The sequence below is a fragment of the Morchella importuna genome (genome assembly GCF_003444635.1).
Source record: "Morchella importuna strain M04M26 chromosome Unknown Morimp01GS001, whole genome shotgun sequence".
In the NCBI taxonomy this organism is placed as follows: Eukaryota; Fungi; Ascomycota; class Pezizomycetes; order Pezizales; family Morchellaceae; genus Morchella; species Morchella importuna.
The window spans coordinates 2,922,788-2,948,229 of NW_025763398.1; the positions used below are offsets into that span (position 1 = coordinate 2,922,788).

The 25,442-nt window shown below is 48.3% G+C and overlaps 4 protein-coding genes across 4 annotated transcripts; 3 read left to right on the plus strand and 1 right to left on the minus strand.

Moving 5' to 3' along the window:
* Nucleotides 1-1,114: 1,114 nt before the first annotated feature.
* Nucleotides 1,115-2,534, minus strand: LAJ45_00751 (uncharacterized protein; the record flags this gene model as incomplete). Its single annotated transcript, XM_046110352.1, has 4 exons — nucleotides 1,115-1,117; nucleotides 1,188-2,104; nucleotides 2,199-2,413; nucleotides 2,515-2,534. 4 exons carry the CDS (start codon nucleotides 2,532-2,534, stop codon nucleotides 1,115-1,117), a joined length of 1,155 nt encoding a protein of 384 aa, XP_045977045.1.
* A 330-nt stretch (nucleotides 2,535-2,864) lies between these two features.
* On the plus strand, nucleotides 2,865-6,592 carry LAJ45_00752 (uncharacterized protein; the record flags this gene model as incomplete). The annotated part of the gene is made up of 4 exons (XM_046110353.1): nucleotides 2,865-3,017; nucleotides 3,090-3,983; nucleotides 4,067-5,793; nucleotides 5,866-6,592. 4 exons carry the CDS (start codon nucleotides 2,865-2,867, stop codon nucleotides 6,590-6,592), a joined length of 3,501 nt encoding a protein of 1,166 aa, XP_045977046.1.
* A 12,817-nt stretch (nucleotides 6,593-19,409) lies between these two features.
* On the plus strand, nucleotides 19,410-20,154 carry LAJ45_00753 (uncharacterized protein; the record flags this gene model as incomplete). The annotated part of the gene is made up of 4 exons (XM_046110354.1): nucleotides 19,410-19,508; nucleotides 19,569-19,606; nucleotides 19,897-19,958; nucleotides 20,027-20,154. The coding sequence occupies 4 exons, from the start codon at nucleotides 19,410-19,412 to the stop codon at nucleotides 20,152-20,154; spliced, it is 327 nt and encodes a 108-aa protein (XP_045977047.1).
* A 1,908-nt stretch (nucleotides 20,155-22,062) lies between these two features.
* On the plus strand, nucleotides 22,063-22,587 carry LAJ45_00754 (uncharacterized protein; the record flags this gene model as incomplete). The annotated part of the gene is made up of 3 exons (XM_046110355.1): nucleotides 22,063-22,245; nucleotides 22,366-22,402; nucleotides 22,466-22,587. 3 exons carry the CDS (start codon nucleotides 22,063-22,065, stop codon nucleotides 22,585-22,587), a joined length of 342 nt encoding a protein of 113 aa, XP_045977048.1.
* Nucleotides 22,588-25,442: the final 2,855 nt, after the last annotated feature.

Sequence of the window (25,442 nt, forward strand, 5' to 3'; positions counted from 1 at the left end):
TTTGGTTTGGGGGGTGCTTTTGTATGGATGCGGTGAGTCAGGATCTGGCGCCTGCATGTGAGTCAATTGCATGGCCCATTCCATTGGTGATACGAACGAGGGCTGGGATCTGGCGGTAGGTTTCTTTGCTTTGTTTCGCCCATAAACTTCGCGTTGTGGAAAACATGTGGTGAATAGTGGTAAACAGTACTGTAGTCGTGCTGAACTGTACTAACATTGCCATCGTCAACTAACCAACCAACCAACTAACGCCGGAAAGAAACAATAGTAGGCAATAGTAACAAGTCCACAAACAGCCTAGGTAGCTAACCAGTAGTAATAATGGTAATAATAGCATTAGTAGGATAAAAACCACCAACTGAAACTCCAATTGGGCTCTATCTGCTACCAATAGTAACAATGATGTCGACAACTTAAGTGTTTGGGGCGTTGATGTCATGGCCGGTCATAAATATTATGACCTTGTAACATGCCATGCATAACCCTCTCAGAGCGGCTGCAGCTAGAGTTTTTCACTCGGTAACGCGCACCGGAGGCTGCGGCTGCGGCTGCGTATCAAGTACATATAAAAAATCACATCACCATGAATCACAGATATCATTTCCCAGCCATTCGCCCATGTCCCCTTCACACACCATCACTCGCCGCACGCGTGACGCGCCAAGAACCCAAGAACCCAAGAAAGCACCATCGGTCTCTATTGTCAGTGATATACTCTGGTTTACTAGGCGGGGGTGGTGGTGTATGGGCAGAACAGTTGGTTCGGTATACTAGTACGGTTAGCTACACTGGGTCCTCTCTCTCTCTCTCTCATTGATCAAATTTCACATATGGATTTCGTCAACTCTTGCAAAAAAACAAAAGATAACCTCACGCCTATCATATCATACGCTCATAACAGTACTATCAAATAGCGGTGACAAAAGAAAACACGCAACACAAAAGAAAAACAGAGGAGGAAAAAAAACAGAGACCAACCCCTCCCCATAGAGATAGAGGAGGGGAGAGGAGTCTATATGGTACAAAGGAAAAAATAGCTAGCTCCGCCAATGATCATGATATCTTTCAATGCCCCCATGCATGCATGCATGCATCCGTCCGTCCGTCCATTATTTCACTACCACCACATCATCAGCATCGTAGATCGAATCGAGAGAAAGAGAGGGGGGGGGGGGGTAATTAATCACCAAGAAGTAATCCGCGACCGGCTTCTTCGCCGGCATCCCCCTACTATCCTGCGGCGCCGCCTCAAACACCCTATACCTCCTCCCCGGTCCGGGCCTCACCACCGTCGTGCGATCCGTCGCACTCCACGGCACCCCAGCACCACTCCTCTCCTCGCCCAGCTCCAAAATGGCCGCCACGTTCCCGCAGCGGTAGCAGTAGTTCGGCGCCGACCACACCGTGACAATGGACGAGTCAAACATCTCCTTGAAGCCCTCCATGACGAGCTGGTGCGCGCGCGCGATAAGGCTCAGGTTGTTGATGTGGTTAAAGTGCTTTACGATATCCGCGCCGAAGAGGAATCCCGCGCCGCGCGGGGAGAGCCCCCACCCGTCGATCTCGTCGGGGTCGCTCCACAGCAGGTCGCACATTGCGCCTTCGTGCGGGACCTCCTGCTTTCGGTCGAGGAGGCGGATCTTGTCGACGCTGTCGACGAGCGGGGAGAGGCCGCCATGCACGCAGAGCACGGCGCCGTTGTTGACGCCCTTTGTTCCCGCTGCGCTTCCTGACGCGCCGGATCCGGGGGGCCCGCCGATGGCGGTGGCGGTGGTGCTGGGTTCGGGGCGTTTCATGCGGCTGATGACTTCGCCGAACTGGCCGACGACCTCGACCTCGATCTCGTCGGTGTCGCTGATTGAGGAGCCGGCGCCGACGACGAGGGCGCCGAGGGCGAGGTAGTCGAAGACCTCGCAGCAGTGGCGCCACACGTTGGCCGAGCCGTACTTGCGCAGGCATTCGTCGTAGAAGCCGTAGACGGTGGTGATCTGGCGCGACTCGTGGTTGCCGCGGATGAGGGTTATGCGGTCGGGGTAGCGGACCTTGAGGCAGAGGAGGAGGAGGAAGGATTCGAGCGAGTAGAAGCCGCGGTCGACGAAGTCGCCTGTTTGGGGGGGGGGGGGTCAATTACGGGGTGTGTGCGGGGTGGTGGGGGAGGGGAGGGAGGGAGGGAGTGAGGGGGAGGGGGAGGGACATACCCATGAATAGGTAGTTTGTCTCTGGCACATCCCCGCCAACACGGAAGAGTTCCATCAGGTCGTGGAACTGGCCGTGGATGTCGCCACAGATGGTGACGGGTGCATCGACGATCTGGACATTTGATTCCTCGATGAGGAGCTCGCGGGCCTTGTAGCAGAGCTCTCTGACGGCGGGTTCGGGGATGGGCTTGCAGGCTCGCAGCTGTGAGATGGCACTGGGAGGGGGGCAGGGAAGTAGCGGGCGCGTGTCAGTCTGTCTGGTCTTGAGCAGTAAAGGGTGCGGCGGAGGAGGAGGAGGAGGAGGTTGTCTATTTACTAGTCAAGATCGCTCATCATTGGTGGGGAAGTCTTTAGCTAGTTCACTGCTGCGCGGGCGGGGGGGGGGGGGGGGGGGAATATATCGACTCCTTTCCTGCGAATTGGGCGGCGAGGGAGGGGAATCGAATCTGTCGGTTGTTCTTTGGGACGGGTTGCAAATTGGCGATGTCTGAACGCTTGGCACAGCACAGCACAGCTCAGTTCAGCACAACAACCCTAGCCCTCCCCCCCCGCCATGCGCGCGAGAGAGGAAGAGAACGAAGAGAAAGGAATTCAAACTGCACACTCACTCACACTCTCACTCACACTCTCACTCACACTCACACCACACAAGGGACAAAACAGAGCATGGACGCCCCAGAGGATCGGGCTGTCAAGCTGCAGAAGGTGTCCGGGGATCTCCTGGGCCAGTTCGGCGAGCGTCTGCCCCAGCTGCTGCAGACCGCGGACGGCGAAGGCGCCCGGAAGAGACGAAGCACCGTCGACAGCTTGATTGGCCTTGTGAGAAGAGCTCTCTACTTGAACACTGGCCCCAAATATCTTTGCTGATTGCTCGCTCCATCGCATGCATAGATCGAACCGTTCCAAGAATCCCCACAGCTGCTCGACCCGTACCTGCAGTCCTATCTCACCCAGCTCACCGAGGTCTTCCTCGCCCAACTGCCCAAACCGTCCGCCGCTGTCTCCCCGGAATCGCAGTCGGAGGAGGAGAAGAAGGCCAGCCTCAACCCGCCGCTACCCCTCCACGACGGCGTCGCAAAACTACTGTACACGCTCTGCAAGATCCGCGGGCCCAAGATCATCTCCCGCTTCCTCCCCAACGAGCCCCGCTGGCTGGAGCCACTGTGCATCTTTGCCACCACCGAAACCCCCGACCGCTCGTGGGAGCTCCGCTACGTGCTTCTACTCTGGCTCAGCCATCTACTTCTCACCCCGTTCGACCTCAGCACCATCTCCGACCCCGCCATAACCCCCCCGCCGCTCCCTGCGCAGCTCGATCTCCCAGCCCTCCCATCCCTCTCCCGCCGCCTGCTGGCGCTCGGAATCACCCATCTCTCGTCGCCGGGCAACCGCGAGAGCGACGCCGCATCGCTCCTGCTCGACCGACTATGTCTGCGCAAGGACATGCGCGCCCTCGGGCTTCTGCCCGCACTCGTCACCTGGTGTCTTGATTCCTTCAAACCAAGCACCACCACCGCCACCGCTGCTACAACCATGGCTACCGCGTCAAACACCCTCTTCATGAAGACCGCGATCCTGCGTGTCCTCGCCGGCATCCTTGCGCAGGGGGGCCGCGGAGTCGTCTCCGAGTTTGCGCCCAGGATCTTCACGCTCGCAAAGAAGCTCGAGGCCGCCGACGGCGAGGAGTGGAATTCCGCCAATGTCCGCAGACTGGGGATGAAGATCTACCGCTGGGTGGCTATCCTGTCACTCGCGCCCGAGGGAGAGGAGGACGGGGAGGAGGGGGTAACGTCGTGGAGGACATAGTCGAGCGGCTACTATCCCACCTCGGCGACAAAGACACCGCCGTCCGCTTCGGAGCGTCAAAGTCCCTCGCCGTCATCTCGCGCAAGCTGCCCCCGGACCTCGCTGGCGAGGTCCTAGAGGCCGTCATGGGCATCTACGAGGAGGACGTCTTCTACTACCCCGCGCACGGCGCAAACCGAGAAAAGATCCTCTCCGCCGTGACGGCCGAGAAGTGGCACGGCGCAACGCTCACGCTCGCCACCTTCCTGCGCCAGCGCGCCGTACGGAGCACCGACGTGCTCGAGCGCGTCGTGCGCAGCATCATCGACTCGCTGCACTTTGAGCAGCGCCGCGCCACGTTCGCGCTCGGCGGGAACGTGCGCGACGCGGCGTGCTACGCGGCGTGGAGCTTGGCGCGGTCGTATACGACGGATGAGCTGCTGGCCGTGGGCGACATCGATGGGCGTGGGAATGTGCAGCAGCTGCTGGCGACGGAGCTGGCGGTGGCGGGGTGTCTGGACCCGCTCGGGAACATAAGGAGGGCGGCGTCGGCGGCGCTGCAGGAGCTGATTGGGAGGCATCCGAATACGATTATCGAGGGGATTCGGGTGGTGCAGGTTGTGGACTATAATGCGGTGGCCCTGCGGAGGAGGAGTGTGGTCGCTGTGGCGGAGGAGATTGCGGCGCTGGATGTGGGGTACTGGGATGCGATTGTGGGCGGGATTGTGGAGGGGTGGAGAGGCGTGGGGAGTAGTGACCTTGAGGGCCGGAAACTGTCTGGTTTGGGCCTGAGAGGGGTGGTGAGAATAGCTCTACCTGGTGACGATGAGGAGGCCCGTAATGTGAGGGCAAGGAAAGTATTGAACTCTCTGGTGCACCGAATCAGGGCCGAGGGCAAATCCGATGTCGAGATCTGGCACGGCGGCACCTGGGCCCTCGCAGAAGTTCTCGACGGGCTCTCAACCCTTCCTTCCCCCACCTCCACCTCGTCGTCCCTCTTTGCGCCCTCAGAATCAAAGCTGCTCCTCGAAAACGTCTTCGAGAAGCTCGTCGGCAAAGAATTCGTCAACCCCATTCTCCGCCCCGAGCTCACCTCCGAGGCCGCATCCCGCCTCGTCTCCGCCCTCTCCTCCAGCTCCCCTCTGTTCTCACCACACATACCCGCCCCGACACTGCGCCTCTGGACCGCGATCATCGAGGCCTCTCTCGACCGCAACGACGACATCGTCCTCGCCCAGGCCGTCCCCGCCACAAAGCCCCTCTTCGGCATCCTGTCCCCGCGCAACCGCCAGGCGCTCATCGAGACATGGTGCCGGCGCGCATCCTCCAGCGGGAAGAAGCGCGGCTACGTACTCGCCCTCGGCGAGGTCATAGGCTTCGTGTATAGCGCCGACGTAGCGCTGAAGGACAAGATCGTCGAGACGCTTGTCTCTGCCGCTGAGCGGGACGGCGAGGTTGAGCTGCGCGTGGCGGGCGTGAGGGCGCTGGGCTGCGGGGTGATTGCCAGGGAGGGGCTGGAGAATGGGGCGGTTGCAAGGGTGCTGCTGAAGGCGCTGGATGACTATGAGGTTGACTCGAGGGGGGATGTGGGCTCGTGGGCGAGGGCGGAGGGGATAAAGGCGGTGTTTGAGAATTGGGGAGGGGAGGGGTGGAGGGGTGATGTGAAGGGGGTGCAGGAGTGGGAGGTGTTGAAGAGGCTGGTGAGACTGAGTGCGGAGCGGTTGGATAGGATGCGGGCGCGCGCTTGTGAGGCGATGTTGAAGATATCGGCCTCGTGGGAGGAGAGTGAGCTGGAGTCATATCTTGACCGGTAAATCCCCTCCTCCTTCTCCTCCTTCACAAGCCCTCCTTCGATGTGTTTTGAAAACTAACAACCCCACAGCCCAAAACTCGCATCCGATCTCGCCGCAAACTCCATCTCCTCAAAAGAGTATTTCCAGGGCGTGATCCCGCTCCTCCAGCACCCGCGCCTCAAAGTCGAGTTCCTAAAAGGCTACGTCACCGCCGCCGGCGCGGGCTCCGACAGCCTGCTCAAGACCAGCCGCTCCGTCCTCCTCACGCACCTCACCGCCGTCTCCGCCTCCTCCCCCTCCTCCTACGTCTCCTCCATCGTCGACACAACACTGCAAGTCCTCTCCTCCCCCGACAGCACCAGCGACCGCATCGTCATCCCCACACTCGAAGTCATCGCCGCTGTCCTCGAAATGACGCCCCTCGGCCGCCCCGGCGGCACAGACGAGACAACAGCGCCGCTCACGCGCCTCTTCGCAACGGTGCAGAAGCTGCAGTTCAAGTCCGGAAACCCACTGAAGCTTGCTGCGGCGGTGCGGGCGTACTCGGGGATACTGATTGCGGCGGAGTCGGCGGAGCTGCGGAGGAAGGTGCTGGTGAAGATGGTGGGGATGCTGTTGCATCCGTTTCCGAGGGTGAGGGAGATGGTGGCGGAGGTGTTGTATGTGCATGGGCATTTTACGGGTGGGGAGGTGTGGGGGGGGAAGGGGGAGAAGGGGGAGGTGGTGGAGAGGGTGCTGGTGGAGGGGGATTGGTTGGGGGGCGTGAAGGAGTTGAGGAGGGGGGTGGGGATTTTGAAGGGTGTTTTGGAGGCGTAGGGGGGGGGGGGGGGGGGCTGGAGTCGGAGCCGGTTGGTGGATACCGTGGAATGTTGCCAAATGTTGTGTCTGTTTAACTCTATAGACTCTAGAGCTAGAGGGGTATTCATTTCTAAGAACACGGGCTGCTATTATGGTCTCCTCCATCTATTAATGAATGCCTGTAAATGATGGTCAACAATCGTGTGCTGATCCGAAATATTCACGAGGAGAAATTAGGCGTCAACAACTTGCCTTATTATTCAGAATGTTACATGTAGGGCCGTATATGCGTATCTGTATTCAGCTTCTTGGAAAATCATTTGCCCGTAAATAGCGGCATTATAATTTCACGCCGTATGTAGGCACATGTAAGTATCTTGAAATAGATGTAAACTGTGGTAAAAGTGTACTACAGCTTGGTGTAGAGAGTGAATATATAAACATGTGTGTACGTACGGAAATCAATCAACTGCAATTGATCAAACATGTAGCCAACCAATCTATAATAATTCGAGCGAGGTTGTGTAAACTCGTTCCTGCTGTTAATTTTAAGTGTGCTCAAAGATGTTGGGTGTAGACGTATAATGTAGTCTCAGAAGATGCCTGGTTCTCGCAATATTCCAATGGGTGTAAGTCCTTGAATATGATGGAATAATGATCACATGTATCCTTGTGCAATCTAGAGTATCCGCTGTAGTAATTACGATCATATCCGATCACTCGACACAAAGTCCCATCTTAAATTCATTACATGTAATTGCATGCAAAGTCCCATCTGTCAAGATAGAGAGCGATACAACTAGCATCAACCAGGTCCAAAATCATCATTTTAACTACGTGCTCGTCAAATCTTCCACCTCCATCCCCACCGGCATCCTTACCCACCAACCTCTGTCATCCGTCCACTACATTCACGAATATTACATGCATTTACGCATTCGTCCATCGCCAACAGACCCCGCAACCAAGCGTGTATTTGCAGTCCGAGCCAATGGGGAGGAGATCCCGGATCCTGCATCTCAGAAACGTTGGGATAACGAGCAACTATCACAGGAAACAGCGTCCGACCTCGACAACAACTCTCAACACCCCTGCTTTATCCAAAAAATGCCCAAATCAGTCCTTTTTCCCCATTCTCCCTCGAACTTCGTAGTCGAGTTCATGGACCTCAGCTGCATGTTTGTCTTTATGACTCACGGGGGTGCAGCGCAGTGGTACTTTAAAAACACGTTTACTGAGATGCATGTCGACAATTGCAAGGGGATATCCTACTTGTCCCTTCCGCTTGGTTTCAGATTTCACTGGAGCCCTTTCTTCTCAAATAATCTGGTATCGATAACCCAACGCACCTTCAAATACCTTGCCGCTCTTTGGGAAGGCCGTCTCGTTACAGGGCTGTGTGATAACTCACCTCACCACCGCCACTGCATTTTAAAGCTACTTGTGGGACTCACCGATGATGGAGAGATCCCTCGTCTTCGAGACTTAAAATATACGCTCCACGTGGTCTGTGAAAACACCAAGGTTACAGCCCTTTTTGACGGACTCTGCAAGAACAAGCTAAACGACTCTTTTTCCATGACCTGGCTCCTGGATTTCCAAGGCGAGGTCGCCGACGGGTTTATAGGAGCATCGTATACGCACTTTATGGCGAAGCTGCTGCAACCTCGAATAGGAGACTTGGGTTGGGGTGATGACAATGAGGATGTTAACCATGTCTGGGTACTTCCTCTGCCATGCGAAGGTGCATCTTTGGGAAATTGGGTACTTCATGAGGATGTCGAAGCTTCGATGTGGGATGTAGTGTGTTGAGTAACTTGTCAGAATCCCCCCCCCATATTCAAGGTTATGAATGTAAAATTCATTCTTACATGCTAATAAGTTTCTTTAGAGTGTACGTACTCAAATTAAGCACCAAACACTTATCTCAGTATTTAGGCTCAGTCAAAAGAAACTACTCATTACATTCTGATTCCATGATATCACACCGAAATGATTCCAGCACTGTTGTACAATGGCGCGTTGTCTTTTTGATACTACGGCAAGAACTTGGTATAATGAGGTGCCCAGGGCTTAGGGATCAATCCTCAACTAACTAAATTGAGTTTAAATAAACCTTAACCCGTAATTTATGTGACGGATTTATATCGATATGATACTGCTCTTGGTAGGGATTTGCGAGCCTTTCGGAGTGGAAAGCACCTTATTAGGTTAGGTTGATGGGTTGCGAGTCGTCCTGGCGGCCAAATGGATAGAGAGATTACCTTTATAGGGGATATAGATCTTTATCAAGTTTTCGCTCGTGTGCTGAGCAAAGGCCCAGAATCTTCCGAATAAGAGAAATTAATATATATCTACTACAAATCTAGATATCTATAGCGTTTAACTAGTCGTGGGGGTCGGTTTAACTTATCCCCATACAGTAGTTCTCCGGTAAGAAGAGGCCAGTTTCCCTGCATTCTGAACTCTATGCTTTGGACAGTTATGACCATTTTAAGTGAGAATCTTTTGGGATATCAATACCGTAACTAATAAGAGAGAGAAATAGGGAAAGTCTCCCCTTGAAACCATAGTCTTTCTCATCCCTACAATCGGCCACAAGCCCGCTCAAATTACTAAATGACCGCACGGTACTATTGTCCACTACAATTATAAAGATCTTACCTGAAGCGCCATTCTTTTACCCGTCAACGCCTGCATCAAGCCACTTCAGAATAGGCAAAGAGAAGCGAGAAGCTCTCTAGAAAGTCAACAGATCGAGCGCGCCCAGTGCGAACCCTTAACCTGTGACCTGGTGAGTTGTAGCTGGTGAAATTTGGTGCAAACTATTCATCGGCTACACAATTGGTGTTACAAGCTCTATGGGCTATTTCAGTAAGGCGATTAGGTCCTGAGTCGAATAACATTAAAGCGGCCCTGTTAGGAAAGCCAAGGCCAAATCTTGCATGGCAGCTACCCATACGATATAAAGAAAAGAGTCACGTCCCAATAGGATGCCAATTCGTATTCATCTAAACCGGCCCGAGGGTATACATTAATTAACCGGCCGGTACCACAAGACCACAAGACTTATGGTTTGGTACAAGCACTCTGGGAACACATAAGTAATAATCACTCGAGACTACCCGAGTTCAATATAACTATATAACAGGGCATTATTACGTCTTTCTGGGCTATTCGCTGGCGTGTAACGTCTGGTAATATGATTAATGTTTGCCATGCGGTATCACCCAGCCATATCCACATTGTGTATTCCCAAACCTGCTGATCACGAGGAGTAAGAACGGTAACGCGTAGATATTGTAAATATATATAGATAGGTGGGTGCCTGAGCATTTAATTAGTATTATCACTCTCGTTTCTAACATCGAATAAGGTTGCTTAAAGACTTGATTTTAATATTTGAAACGAGCGTCATCACAAATGAGGACGTTGCCCCTAATCTCGGGAAACGAAATATCCCCTAGGGTAACAAACAGCAAGTGTCTCGATTGACACGAAGTGAGGTGAAAACAACATATCGAAGAATCACATGCATAACATAAATAATGTGCATGGCCGACCCAGTTATTAATTAATCCCAGAAGCCCAATCCTACAAGACTTTAAACCAAACCGTCGGCTCAATCACTCATCAGCCGAAATACAGAGTACGATACATCCAGTAAATCTTATGACCGATCGAATAACCTTAAACTCGTTTTAAAAATAGTAGGCAGCATCTAAAACTGCATATAACCCCTTCCCATGTGATCCCGGGTGTCACACCTCGGTGTCGCTAACCTCCGACGGGTCTCGCCTGGTCTTGAAGTAGGATGGGCTTCGTCTCGAGGCATAAAGAGTTCGTAAGTACATACGTGTAGGTAATATGTACTGTTTGAAGCTTGTAACATATTAGATGCGGGTCTGGTCAGGGAATCCAATGTGCGAGGGAAGACTGGAGTGAAAGGCTGAAAGTACGCGTATATTAATGTAATATATAACCCAACAAATCAAATTCTATACAGAATGCTTTATATTTATGCATAGCAAAGAGCCAATTGCAGCTACATGTATTAACATTTAGTAATATCATGCAGCACAATAGCCATGTTAACTTACCTTGCCTTGCTCGAAGCTGCTTGGATGGATTAGCTTAGTCCAAGATAGAATATTACCAACAGTAGTTCAGTAGCCTAGCTGGCAGGCCGGCTCAGCTCATACACTGCCCGAGTTGGCCGGGCTAACTTTAAGATCGGTCCATTAGACTTCTTGATGTATAGATGTTGTCATAATCTTATCTAACTACCGATACATGCTTGTAAATCAGAAACGGCACTGGATCTATTCAAAATCTTTGGTAGTTGTGATATTTAAGCCCACATCGAGTATGATCATGAAGCAGATTCATTTCGATAGCTTTAATTGGCCCACAAAATTTTAGAAAGATCTATGGACTTCGTCCAAGTACTAGAAGCCTAACATTAACCTTACTAATTATGGTTCAAATATGCTTTAAGATCAAGTTTGAACTGAGCTCGAAGCGTATATATTCTACACTTTGGGCGGCCGCTAGGCCCTTTAAATTTTTACCACCGAATGAATACGCATGCGCAGGTGAGCATGAGGCCAGTGCTCACCTATCAAATCGCGGGTGGAGACTCTCAACAAAGCCAGCTTTGCAATTTGTTCTACTAGCTTAGGTCAACTGCTTTACAAGACATTATTCACCTACATGTACGTATGTCCCAGCCAGCATGCAGGTTCTTATACCAAAAGGATCAACTATACTGTCTCTTTCTGCTGCACCTAGGGATTCACAATTCTATGTAACTTATGAGGGCCCCCCTAAGCTATGATATTACATATCGAGTTGGGCCATTTACTCCGGTCGATTCGGCAACCGAAACACCACCTGTCTATCAACGGTGATAGAACGTTCGAACGTAATAACTCTTTGTCAATTCTCTAATCACATAAGAGATGCAACTGGGTACTAGTACCGTTACACTGATGGCTTTGATACATATGTGTGAATGTTTTGATATTCGAATTCGTGATCATGCCAGCCCTTAGTAATCCTTGAATACTAGATCCATGGCTAATGCAGTGAAGTATTGCTGGTTGGCCAAGGACCGTTTCTTGTTAGAGAGGCGTGCGATAGCTGTTTCTACAAGCGGGGATGTTGATAATGGTCGGTGATCGGTGTTGGTGGTCGGACCGCTCATTGAGAGACGACTGTGCGCCATGAGGTACAACAAAAAGCTAGGTGAGTCGAGTTGGTATATCCAATCGTGATGAATAGCCAATGTCAGCGTCAGAAAATTGACCAAAGGCAGTACCACCCACCACATAACTTCCATATTCTACCTCTCCCTCATCTCCTGACATGCTTCTATAGCGCCGGGCCCGCTAGGCATCTTTCAATTCATCCAATAAGAACTTCAAGACTTATGCTCATGGGATCAACTGCCTAGTATGTCAAATTGACATAAATTCCTCGCCAAATCAAATATATGTTACATGTACAGCATTGCAGTGCAGGAATTTGTCTATGTGAGTCTAAACACGATACATATTCGACTTCATCCTTTAACCCTTCCCCCGACGGGATAATTTCTCGTTTGGAGGGGCAGTACCGTTTTAAATCGCCACATGTTTTAGGGTGTTGAGATTTTGGAAGGCCTAGAAGTCCCCGAAACCCTCCGAGTGGAGTGTCTTCTGGGTATTCTAGGTTTCTCGGTCTTCCCCTATCTTAGATGATTCCTAGCGTGGATGCACCACCCACATAAACCGAAAAACTATCTCTCCAGGAGCAGGAGATACAATGCAGTGATTCCTAGTCCTATAGAGAAATAGACATCAATGATGGTGTAGGAGCGAGCCCAAGAGTAACCACACGCTAGGCTCGAATCCTGAATTGCTGGAAGTTTTCCGCTTTTGGGAGATATTCTGAGCATGCAGCACGATCCGACAATAATAATTCCATCAAAGCTTATTGCAAAAGATCACAAATTCTTACAGTGATCAACTAAGGATCCTCTCCGACATGCAAGAGACAAAGGCCGGAAGACTTTTGTATAATTGAGGAGTATTCCGGACCAAAATCATACTTACCAATAGGACTCCAACGGCTCTGTATCTGCGGAAGATTGTCACATACTAAGAACCCATGTTGCATCCTCCTACTTCATTGGAGGTCACTCGGCAGATCATGATTTCCTCGCCTTGTGACTTCCACTTATTCTGTGGCTCACACAGACCCAGATCTAGACCGTTACGCGTACGGCTTAACATACCAACTATCATTGATACAACTAAACCAAAAATGGAGATTCTCACCAGTGTGGGCCCGCCGCCCGCATGTCTCTCTTCAGTCAATCCGTCAATCTTTTCGGAATATCATATCATTCGGTGACAAGTTATGTACTCTGCTTAGAGTAAAACAAACCTGGAGTTTTAAGTGTTTCAGACAAGGATTACGCTTGAGGCGGTGTCTTTTCTTTAATGAAAAAAAAATAACTTGATCGATATAATAGACGAAGGAACCTTTTCATAACAAAATATTTGAGACTTGGATGGTGTTTTTACTGGGCATAAATCCGTGGCAACCCTTTTGGCTGTGGTAAATATCTCACAATTATCCGTTGCAAAGAAAGTAGTAATCATCGGTTTAAATATAGGTGGATCATGCCTTAGTGGGTAGAAGGGTTGTCCCTAGATCCAGAGTACAGCACACTGTTCCGACTTAACATAGAGTACTCTACCTCCGCTGTCAGATCACCCAATTGTGCTCGGAAGATTCGAGGGCTTCTACGTCACGTATCTACCAATCGATCTCGAATAGCTCATAGACCGAGATGCTCGCGCGCTTGCGGATCGTACATATGTCTCAACACATGTACTCTACATTACTATACATGACTAGCTTTTAATTTGCATGACTAATCATAATTCCCCGTTGAAATTGCCAATTCACCAATATCATTACTTGAGCTTAAGCTTGTGAGGCCTGTACAAGCCCAAATTTTCCTAGATTCCAGTGGTGGAGGTGCAATTGAAAAGCCGGGGGGTATTCAATTTATATGTGGTCGCCAATCAACAATGCACCCTAACCCTGCGATCTACAAAACTCCTGAAACCTCTAGAATTTGAAGATGTGTTGTAGCAGTACAAGCCCTGACTACCACCATATATCTTCCTGTGCGTACACTGAACTACAAGCACTGCTTTAGGAGTCGGATCATAATCCCTCACTCGATTATGCCATATAATATTGGAAATGATAAGCGAATGGTAGTCCTGCATGATGGCCCTAGTCTTACATGAGAAAGCTTATGTGAGCTATCAGTATTGCATATGCCGTGGTTAGCCTATTAAATCCAGTTATTCGGCATGCACCCAAATCCCATCGATCAAAGATCGACAAGCTCTTTAGAGTTATGTAAAGATCTTACTGAATGATAAATTTTTTCTTAATATTGGATTTTTGTCGATCTTACACCCTCCTATGTATGTACCTACTCGGCCACACATATCGATTTTTCTCTGAAATACAGAGAGTTATCTGTCTTTTGCCGCGAGCGGTTCCCCTTCGGGTATGCGCAAGCAGGGTATCTCTGCCAAGATGCATATGATGTGTTTGCTTTTTCTGACGATCCTCTACACCTGACTGATAGGAGGTTGACGTCGGTGAGAAAAGAGAAGAGAGAAAAATCTTCTTACTCTATTTCCGCCGGAGATTTTTTCCCTTTCGTTTTCCTGCTCTATGCCGCTTGACTCTCCTCCTCCAAAGTTTAACACCACGCCCCCGACCTGCCTGCTAGCCCTGGGCACTTTTAGGAGTAATCTGCATTAGTACCGCCGGTACGTCTTCTTTAATATCCGCCCTGCCATGTGCTGAAAAAGCTTGGGCTGTGGGATCGTGCGGTATTTACCATCCATTGATTTATTTTGTCAATGAATTGTCTGGTTAGGAAGCCGGGAACCTTACTCGGTTTGTCGATCAATTGAAGAAAAAAAGTGGTGCGAAATGTCTCTGCATTTGCGTACATTACGTGACATGTGGAACATCCCAATTAAACATATATTCTGCGTGGGGCTATGTTGTTTCGAAACATCCAACTAGGATACGCACGCATGGTATATACGTACCTATCTACCTTCTGTAACAAGTTCCAAGCTCTACTAGTTGCCAATAGGTTTCACCTGAGGCATTTCCTAGGGTATCTACGGAATAGAAGCCTTAGCCAAGCGGAGGATTCGAAAATGGTATGATCCCGTCACGTCAATAGAGATGAGGAACATGATAGAAGAGGGCATGGGTGTGGGGGTACGTATGGGTTTTTTGATACAGATTCTGACTGGACCTGTTGAAACACGACGAGTAAACTTCACCCATGGCGCCACCGGCATGTTCTTTTCTTTGTTGTTTGCAAATCAAAAAAAATTAGATTGTATTAACGTTGCGAAATGAACAAGGCAAAGTCGCCATTGGGCTAAATAGGTGGGAATACTATTATATATTACTCAAATATATATATATCCAATGTCGAAACTTATGTGCATGCCGCGGTAAAGTAACGTGCATGGCTTCCATGTCAGCCGGCCTGTAAGAGCTGGTAATCAAATAAAGACTCGTTAAGTAATGCAGGAATCACCTTATCCGAATCACAGACAAGGCACATATACATAGATTAGTAGGTACCTATATAATAGGTAGCAATATCTACTACCGACTTTGCTTTTGGGCATGCCCAATCATCCATTAGCTGGCTAGGAGCTCTTTATACGTATCGTTCTAGATCGTATCAGTGCAGCAGCGCAGTTGCTACCCCACGCTACAGATCCCAAAAAATTGTGATAATCGACAGTTGTTTTTCTTACTCAGTGGGGGTTAGCGATTGCCCGAAAAAACAACTCGCAGAAATTTATTTAAGACGGCATAAAAGGCTACCATTCACCCCCTGCTTCATCGCGATTGACTCCCATGTCTCAATTTATGGGCCCACAACTAATTGGTACATGTGCGTATGTGGACTGTGACAACTAGAGGGTACTTGCCGAGTACTCCATGTCACGCTTGCTAGGGTTGAATTTGCGATCGACAGAGCAAAGTCCAAATCCATTTTCTCGTTTGGCTCTTTTGGGTTATTCAAGGGTTAGGGTTATCTGGGCTTCTGGAACAGCCAGCCTACCTGGAGTGTCAACGACCCTTTCGCATTTGAAGAGATCTACCGGAAGAATGACAAATGATCTAGCTATCAAGTTAGCTAGCTGAACTACCGTCCGTCCCAATGGTTTTACTGGGGTCTGGGTTCCTACTAACAAGTAAAAATATTACTCTATATTGATCCACAAAACGGGCCTCTACGTACTTCTTTTTTAATTGACCCCCTTGGGCAGTTTACTGTTCTCCTGTTTTGCACAGGCGTTAAATCAATCATTGCCACTCTACAGAACGCGGAATTTGGGTACGTACTCAGTCAGCTGCTGCAGGGAAAGAAGTAGTAGAGGCGCACTCCATCCAAGACAATCAATCATTGGTTGCAATGTGGCTGCTTTGGCGCAACGCCCGTTATCCGGAAGCCCCCTCTAGCTAGGAGTAGTAGAGTACCGACGCTCATACTTTCTCACTCGATTGCCACCCACCCTCGAGGTAGAAAACCCATTGCGGGCCCCGGAAGTATGAATCTGTCCAGGCCGAGACATAGATGTCTCTTCTGTGCTGATGTGCGATCGAGAGGCACCTTCAAATGCGTTTTCGATATGAGACAACTTGTATTGCAGGTTAAGCTTGAAGGGGCTCAAGCCCTATGTACTCGGGGCAGGCAAAAAGTACCGGACAATGCAAGTTTTGTCTCTGGGCTTTTTTTGCAGTAGTTCACGCCTAGCACGCGCGCCCATTGGTGAACCAAAAACCTACATTGTCCGGTACTTTTTACCTACCCCGAGTAGAACCTGCGAAGCATCCGAAAAGGGTAACGGTCCGGCTTTCGATACTGAGCGAAGCATACAGGCGCAGCTCATGTGCAGACAAGCTGAAGAATCTGATACGCATAACGACAAGTCATAGTGACGGCGAATTGTCCAGCACAAAACCCAAAGTTCTACTAACTGATGATGATGATGCTTGAGGTAGGAAGAAGTTAGGTAGTAGATGTTGAACGAACGACCTCTAGCTCTACACAGCCCGTAACGCAGCCCGAGAACCGATAGACGCGGTATGTTATGAGACCAGCGTGCAAGTACATGTCATCCTTGGGTTACAAGGATTAAAACGTGAACAGAAAAGCAAGGCAAACAAGATCATGATAGGCATCTTCGTTCTGGGCGCCCTTTCACACTTTCAACCAATAGCACGTTGTCGGCCCAGAGCACCACTCGGCGTCTCGTCCAATGAATTCTAAACGTTAAAGGAGAGATAAAACATCCTAGCTATGGGTCATGTCTTTCACAGTCGCCCCAAAAGAAAAACGCCATGCAAATCACAGTACGTAATCGTAAACCGGCTATGTAGGCGGAGCATACCTGCCTCTGCGATGCTTTCTTAAAACTTGATGAGGTTCTGATAGGGTAGGAAGAACGCTAGCGTATGTAACGCCTAGTGATGGCTGAATCCGACAAAATATTTGGGTTGCCAAGCCCACACTGCGGTCCAAACATACATGTACTGATTGCATGAATACTGGCTACCTAGGGGTGGGCTATGGGAAACAGTTCTCTATCTTAAATATTTACTCTACAGAATTTTTTTTTCATCATGCATAGTGCCATAGAGCAGCGAAGTTCAAAGCCACATGCCAGCAAGCGGTTAACTGTTATTTACCATGTGCAACTGCAAGTCAGGTAGCGAGACCTGTCGTGTCGTATCATCTCGCAGACGTGGAATACAAAGCAGGCAGCTGCTGCAGCAGCGCGCTAGTGATATCATTGATCATTAATTAACAATCCCGATTGGACTTACTCCGTCGTGTCCAGTGCTTTCCTTATGAGTCCGAATACCCGGGCTATGGCGTAGTCAGTCAATCACTTAGAAAGCCGTGATTTTGATAATGTACAGCCCTAGGTCATGAGCTGAGCTCTCAATCAGCTCCTAAACAAAGCTTTGAACATCAAATTATGAAGTAGAATGAGTAGGAGGGTGTATGAGAATTTTTATAGGCAGAGAATAGAGCTTAATTTGCACTTATAAGTAAAAAAGTATGTAAGCTGGTATGATCGGTGCTTCTTTGTATGTACACCTACTACATGTCTTATATTTGGCCGGGGGACCTTAATAATTGTACGAATTGGTTATTGTACCCGATGCGGAAGGTTTATACAGCAACACTTATACCCCCATGAACGTTGCTACACGCCGCTTTTCCGTCCTTCGGTTTGATATTGATGTGGTACATGATATGAGTAGGCCCACTTTACTATGAAGAACGCCTAGGATATTGGGACAAGGCGCTGTATGTATGTAGATACCCAAAGTATATCATTCGTGCTATACCGATAATAGATATATCGCTGGCCCGATATATCATCGTCACTGATCGTACCAGGATGGGGTCGAAATTTTCTATGAAACCGGGCGTAAGTACTTGATGGGTCCGTGCAAGCTTGCTAGGAATCAGGGCTTATGTACCAAAATTATTGTCATTACCGGGACTAATAAGCTCCGTGTTATACGTGTCACGGGCCTTGTGACCTTTGATATCAGATACTACATAGTATCTATCTAATCCATCCATCCATCCATCATTTGATTGAGATATGGTGATGATCAAGCAGCACACTGCAGCTGCAGCTGCTGGATGCCTTCTTTCGTAAGTCTGGTCGATCCTGACCTAAATATTGCCTAGTAGGTCCGGGAGGAAATAATATTTAGCCATGTTTCTCGTGGGTTAATATATTAAAACAAGGGAGAGAAGAAAGGGAAGTTATTGAAGAATTAAATCGGCAGGCAAATTTTGTTAATTACACTTGAATCTTTTCATGGCAGGCTATATTGCACATCGACCTGTAAATGTTATGTAGTGACCTCCCACCGGGTTGGTGGGTCGGATGAAACGATCAGTTGGTGTCAAGATGAAGCCACGATAACCAACACCATGTACCTACCAGCTTTCGATCTCTTTTGTCCTTGAGCGTTTATAATATTTGCCCCCCGGCTAACCGACCGAAAGGCCGAGTCCCGCGACGGCAAGACACTCACTTTACATGTAAGTAGACGGCCTCGCTAATTCAATGGTTGTTACTGGCTGACTGTGCCCTGATCTTTGGATAATTGCCTAAAACCTGAGTAATATCAACTTATAACAGTAGCTTACTTTAGCTATATTTTATTAACAAGAAAGGTGGGGGAGAGTGGCCGGCATGCCTAATATAACTATATGCCATCATGGGTTGTAACATTAGGTGGCGGTGGGAAGCCCTAATATGGCTCAAAAGATGTGGTAAGTTTGAATTGTTTATCTATCTTTCGCAACAGCTCGGGTTTTGCCAGATATGTGTTTTCCATACGGTACCACAATACCGGTGTTAAGAATACTGCAGCTTTGTTGTCATGCAATGGGTTGCAACTGAAGTATGATACTTGGAGAAGGCAAAAAGAAGCCTAAAAACAGAGGTGTTCAGTTCAACCAATTAATATGCACATGTGGCTACATGAGACGAATAATAATCGTTACCAGTAAAAGGCTGTTCAAGCTCTTTTTGCCTGGATCAGGCATGGCCCTACTATAGGTACGACCATGGTTTTTTTTCGCCCGATATTTTTATGATCTCCCTCTCCATAAGTCGATAAAATATGACTTAAAGCATGGGATACCCTCCGGATCCATCCCTTCCTTTCCTTGAATGCATTCCCTATGTATAAAGTTCATGCAGTTTTACATCACAAGCGAGGAAGATCAAACCGACACGTTGAAGTTAGGAAAATCTCCGACGCTATTAGGCAGAATGTAAAGGTTGGTTCTTAATGCCAGAATGCACAGGTAGATAGGGCAATCGTATCTAAAGATTCTCAGACTGGTTTGAAGTACGAGGGGGGCCTGTCACCAATTGAGTATGGTGGGAGGTTACTTTATTATTCCAAATCTTCGAGCACAAAACTCCCTGTAAAGCCAATATATATCAGGCGTTGTTGAATATGCCATGATTGTAATCTCATGTGTACACAGGCTTTATCCTTTTGTAACTCCAGCTCCGCCTTCATACATTAGTATCTTAAGTACTAACAACGCCGCCTAACCCACACCGTCGGAACTGCGGCGCGAAAAACCAAGGGCCTATCCGAGTAAAGGGTTGAGGGTGTTGCACTGTTGTCTCGGTTGAATTCATCATTATCATCATCAGATGTTATGGAAATGTAACTAACGCTTCCATCTTCACCCCTCTGATTTGGTGCGTTGGATACGGTAGGTTTTGGAATTTTTCCCCATTCATGTACGTGTTGCAAAACCTGTTCGTTCATTCATTTCTCTAGTTTATTTATCTCGAGGATCATGCCATGGCCACGTGCCACAAGAGGTTTATTTAGAAGAAGGGCTTAGAAACGAGAGATCGAACTTGAGGGAGTCCATGGTCTGGTTTCGTACAGATCTGGTGAATTAGATCGACAGCTTTATCTGCCTAGCTAATAAATTGACGCATTATAATTCCAGACCAGCCAGATTGATTAGGTCTCCGATCAATGAAAAACGGCCTCTACGGCCGGGTTTAGTTTTCTTCAGATCTGCAGACTTTCAACTTTCGACCGAGAAGGAGAGCCGTATGTCATATCGTGTCTGTATCCGAGCCAGAGGCTTCTTGGCTAATAACTCAACCGGAGCTCTTTTGTCTTCTTTTTGTGGCACAGACCTTGGATTGCTTGCAAGCTTCAATTGGGGAGAAGGGGTTGCAAGCTCCCCATAATTTGTACTCGATATGATTCGTGATATTACTAATATTATAAGCGCAAAAAGGACCGATTGGATCAGCCTATCATATGGGAAAGTGATGGGCAATTGGGGGACACATATCTGTTCTAGCTCAGTTGCAAAAGATCTCACGATCAAACTGTTTTGCTGCGGTATTCTCCAGGACCCAAGATGGTAATTGCCGTTGGGCTGACACGATGGCTGTATTGGCAACGCAGACTTGTGCGGTCACTATGAAATCTGTTCACCTGGCATGAAGGCGAGATTTATTGAATTTAATTGTTGAGGGATCAGACTCTGGGGCCTGACTGGCATGGGCGAAGAGGAACGGAGGGAGCGTATTGGGGCGCATACATGTTGTAGGTACTGTAACTGAGGTTGAGAGCCGTGACCTCAGGATAAGGAGCTAGCTAGTGCATGCCGGTACGAATTATACACGCCAGTATAAGAGCGGTTTTGCCGTAAGGTTTCCCCGAGGTAAGTGCCTACATGTATTTTATCTTACCTATGACCTACATGTAGTAGTGGCGGGGCAAAGACTTCTTAAGAAATTTATGCCTTTACTCGTTTGGATCAATAGGCAATTGCAGACAAGGATTCGATTGATTGATTATGTAGATACTTGGTACATATAATAACCACCACGTATGTGTGGGTACATGTAGGTACTTTATGTACGTAGGCTGGGTATGTTGGACGTGCAGTATGTACGTACATAGGATCAAACATGAGTTAAATACTTGGATGACAATATGCGTAGTAATAGTAATAGTTGGCAACTTGCTAAGCTCCTGGCCCCAGGCATTGCATTGGCCCGGAGGAGCCTTTTCCCTCGTTCTTAAGGCAATCAAAGCCTAAGCTGAGCAGACAGCCCCATAATATCATAGGTATCATATGTATGATCCAATACGCCCAGGATTGACCTCACCGAGGAGGCGTACTAGAGCATTGCCTATATTACCGATGGTTATTACATGGCTCCTATCGCGGTACAGACTAGGCTGGCGCATCTGGGGGGGGGGGGGTGTTCTGGATTCTGCAGTACCAAGAAATTGGTGGGCATGGGGTTCAATAAACACTCTCTACTGTAAAAAAAAAAAAAATCCGCCTTTTTCTTACCAGTGGCAGTAGGTAACCGACCGATCGAGCCAGCGACAGGCGGACAGCATATCAGCCCTCAGCAGTGGCCTCAGGTCAAAAAGGCGAGTCAACTCGAAAGTGAGACAACTACTTTAGGGACGATCCTTTCCTGAAGCGCCTACGGACATCGCCGATCATTTGCCTTTTTTTCCGCCTTCAATAATCGTAGGCTAGAATGGGATTAGCGTCTCGTTGCCATTGGTTCCCTGGATGAGGTGGGTTAGGTAGTTGAGCTCAACGGAATTAGACCCTGGTTCGTCTTTGTATCGCGCGCCGGTAGTCCCCAAAGGGTAACGAGTGAACCGTTCCTATCCGGGAGTATTAGTAGGAAGGAAAGGAAGGAGTTGAAAGATCGTGGGAGGAGATCTCGAGGAATATTCATACCATGTAAGTACATGTACTTTAGGACCCCGAGACCACAAGTACGCCATGTTAATATCAAAGCAAGGATGTTAGTCTAATGATGAAGTCAGGGAAGGAGGTCAAGGAAGGAGGTCAGCCTGAGGTCAAGGGGAAGGGGAGGAGGAGGAAGTGGATGGTGCCATCCTTTTCATGCTCCCCGTGGCTTGTAGGTAGCAGAATAGATAGCAGGATGGAAGGTGATCAGGACATGCTGCTGCTGATATTCTTCTGCAAGCCATGGCCAGTAAGCAACGTGGAGTGGTACCCGAGGATATAACGTATGAAAAGGGCTTAGCGTTGTCTGGCCTGTGTAATGGAAACAAGTAACTATTTATCTGACGTGACTCCTCTTTACTTATTACAGCTATCAACAGCCAGTAAATTGATGAGAATCGAGTTAGGTAGCGAATGGAGGCCTCGCAACACGTACCACGACGAGTTTAGGCAGAGCTGACCATGACTAGCTAGGGCTACCAACTCGCCTTGTCAATTCAACGAACGAGTGAACAAAAGTAAAGCCCGATATAAGGGCCATGGCCGCGCTGTTGCTGCTGGATGCCTCAAGACAAAGCGATGCGATGCCTAACATAGGTAGAGCAATTGATCATTGTGCTGGACGTTAAATGTATTTACCCCCCCTCGCCTGAGCCTCTCTGTAAGTAGACGACCCACACTCCCTGGAAGATTCCTCTCACGAGCTGCATGTTTTACCTACTGTTGCAGCTTATATTCGTCTACCAGCATAAGAACCAGAAAATGCGAGTGACAAAGTCAAGGATTATTTGTATGGCAGAACGTTGCCACTCCATACAAATAATCCTTGACTTTGTCACTCGCATTTTCTGGTTCTTATGCTGGTAGGCGAGTATATCACACTAGTTTAACAAATGATGCCAGTATTCGTCATATGTAAAGTATACAGAATTCAACCAGACTGTTTATTTTTTTTTACTCATTCTCAGCAGCTTGCGCGGCACCGGTCCCAGAGGTTATCATTAAAGCTTTCTTATAGGTTGACTTGCACGGCTTACGACGTACAGTACTGGTATTGCAAGCCAAGTCTCACTTAAATCAGAGTACCGCCATAACTCAAATTGACTAGATCAGAATTACTTGTATGGGAAATCAATGCCATCCAACCAATCAAAGTCCCTGGACAGAGATAGCCAATTTTTCGAGTTTTGGCGGTATTGGTGTTCAATGCCAAGACACGAGTGCTTTAGCGCTTGGCTGCTATTATTGTAGTACTTACAACAAACAATAGGCCGAAAATATTAAATACTTCTCTTTCTATGTGGGTAGGTGATGAATTTGGAAGTGTGTAATATAATTGTAATTGGGTTGTGTGCGTATGCTCCATGATCCAGTCTGTGACCAGGCCTAGATCCTGATGAATCTTCCCCCTCGAAACATGTTTTACTTTAGTTCATTCGTTCTCCTACTTGCGGTTGCGTTAATCATAACAAATTTAAATCAGCTGATACAATTTGAAGAGCAGATGTTGCAAACAAAGAGTTACTTCTCTGCTTTATATACCCACTGTTGAAACGAATTTCGGTCCGGTAATTAATAGATAAAGGGATATGTTTCAATATATGTGGCCGGCCGCCGAGAACGGGTGCCGACGCACACGTACACCAATTGTATGTATCAAGGTACAAAATTCTTCTACATAACCCATTTGTAGCACCTTCGAGAATAGTAAGTGCCTGGGCACACAATAGAGTATGTAGGTACGATGGGGCTAGGGGAGATAGGGCATAAAGTATGTAGCTTTGAAATGGGAACGATATTATTGATAAGCTTGCGATTGTCCAGCTGGTTTCTCCCTTTGCGTTTCCGGTTGCTTGATTTGCTCTGTCATAAAAAGCAATATTGTCCTACCCCCCACCGAAAGCGGTCACACGCACGCCGTGATTTGTCCATTTTATCTTCTATTTCATTTTCTACCCTCTCTCCTCTTCCTGTTTGTCTCTGGCATTTTGGTAAAATCCCTACGGTCAAAGCTCAGAGAGATCCGGACTGTGGATACATATCTGTGAAGTGTGCGCCATCAAGCTCGGTTCAAGGCACCCGGGAAGTATTTAGCTTGTGCCCAGCAGCAGTGGGGAGGTCGACGATCTATATAAGAGCAACACAGACCATAATCGAACGCGGGGCTTTTTCCTGAGGCATTTGATTGGTTGATTTGGAGGGTTGGCACTACTAGTACAGTAGTGTAAGAGACATCTTCCCAGCCAAAACTGGCAAATATCAACTCTAATGCCTACTGTTAGCGTTGATTGGTCGATTGGTTGGGGGAGGGGGGGTGTCTTTGGGTCTATGGGTCTACGGTACGGTCCAGGTATGTGTGTTAGGTACCTACCCAGGTATGTACCTTAACTCTACATGAATGACTTGGTATGTAGGTATAGAGGAGAACTAAGGTGGCGGAATGACCGTGGTGGCCCACTATCCGCTGTTCCCAACCCGGGAATACGGCTCTGATCGGTTGTACTGTACGAGGTTTCAAGTACAGCAGGGATTAGTACAGATTTCTGGTAAAGAATAATTAGCTTTTGTTAGTCTAAGTAGAGCAGGTAAGTGGGTACTTCGTCATATTAAGCAATGTCAGTCGTCTATCATGATGGCCGACGACTCTACCCATTCTTTCCTTTTGTAATTCGTAATTCGTTCTCCAGCTGCCTGCCTTATATTATCCGTATATAGTCGATTACTGTCTGTATGTACCTCGTTTTACACCTCATCCGTATTCCCGGTGGTGGTGGTTTACTTCTGAATCGTTCGTCCGAGTCGTCATCCATCCCTTTTCATGTAAGTTTAGTTACTCATAGTCCATCTATCCGAATTAGTTTCGAGTCCACACACACACACACACACATCACACACACACACCACACATAATATGTGCACATATCCAGTGAAGGATAGAAAGAATAGTTGATCCTTCCTTCCTGAGACTCCATTTTTTTCCCGCACGGTATCTCGTAAGTAATTAGATGTAGTGTTGTTGTTGCTGTTGGTCCACTTTACTATCATTTAATGTAGTACAATCATTTTATTACCAATGTTATTATTACCATATCTATGGATGTGGCCTGTAACCGTTATTGTTGTAATCAAATAATTTTTGATGGTGAGGGTATGGTCATGATCATCCTTCACGATCATTCCTGCCGAGGGAGCAAACATTTATTGCACCCTTCCCTTAAAACCTTTCCCTTCCGTTGTTCCTCATGAGTGGAGCCCTTACTTGTCTAGGCCTGTGTCGTAAAATACCTATTCTTGTGTTGTTATTCCTGTTGGACATACATACATACCCGGCCACCGTGTCTGGTACGTACGGAGGAGGGTGAAGAGAGTGAAGGGGAACCCCTTTCTAACTATCCATCCGTCGCTTGAACGTGAGTGTACCAGTGAGATACTCCTCACTTTGGATCG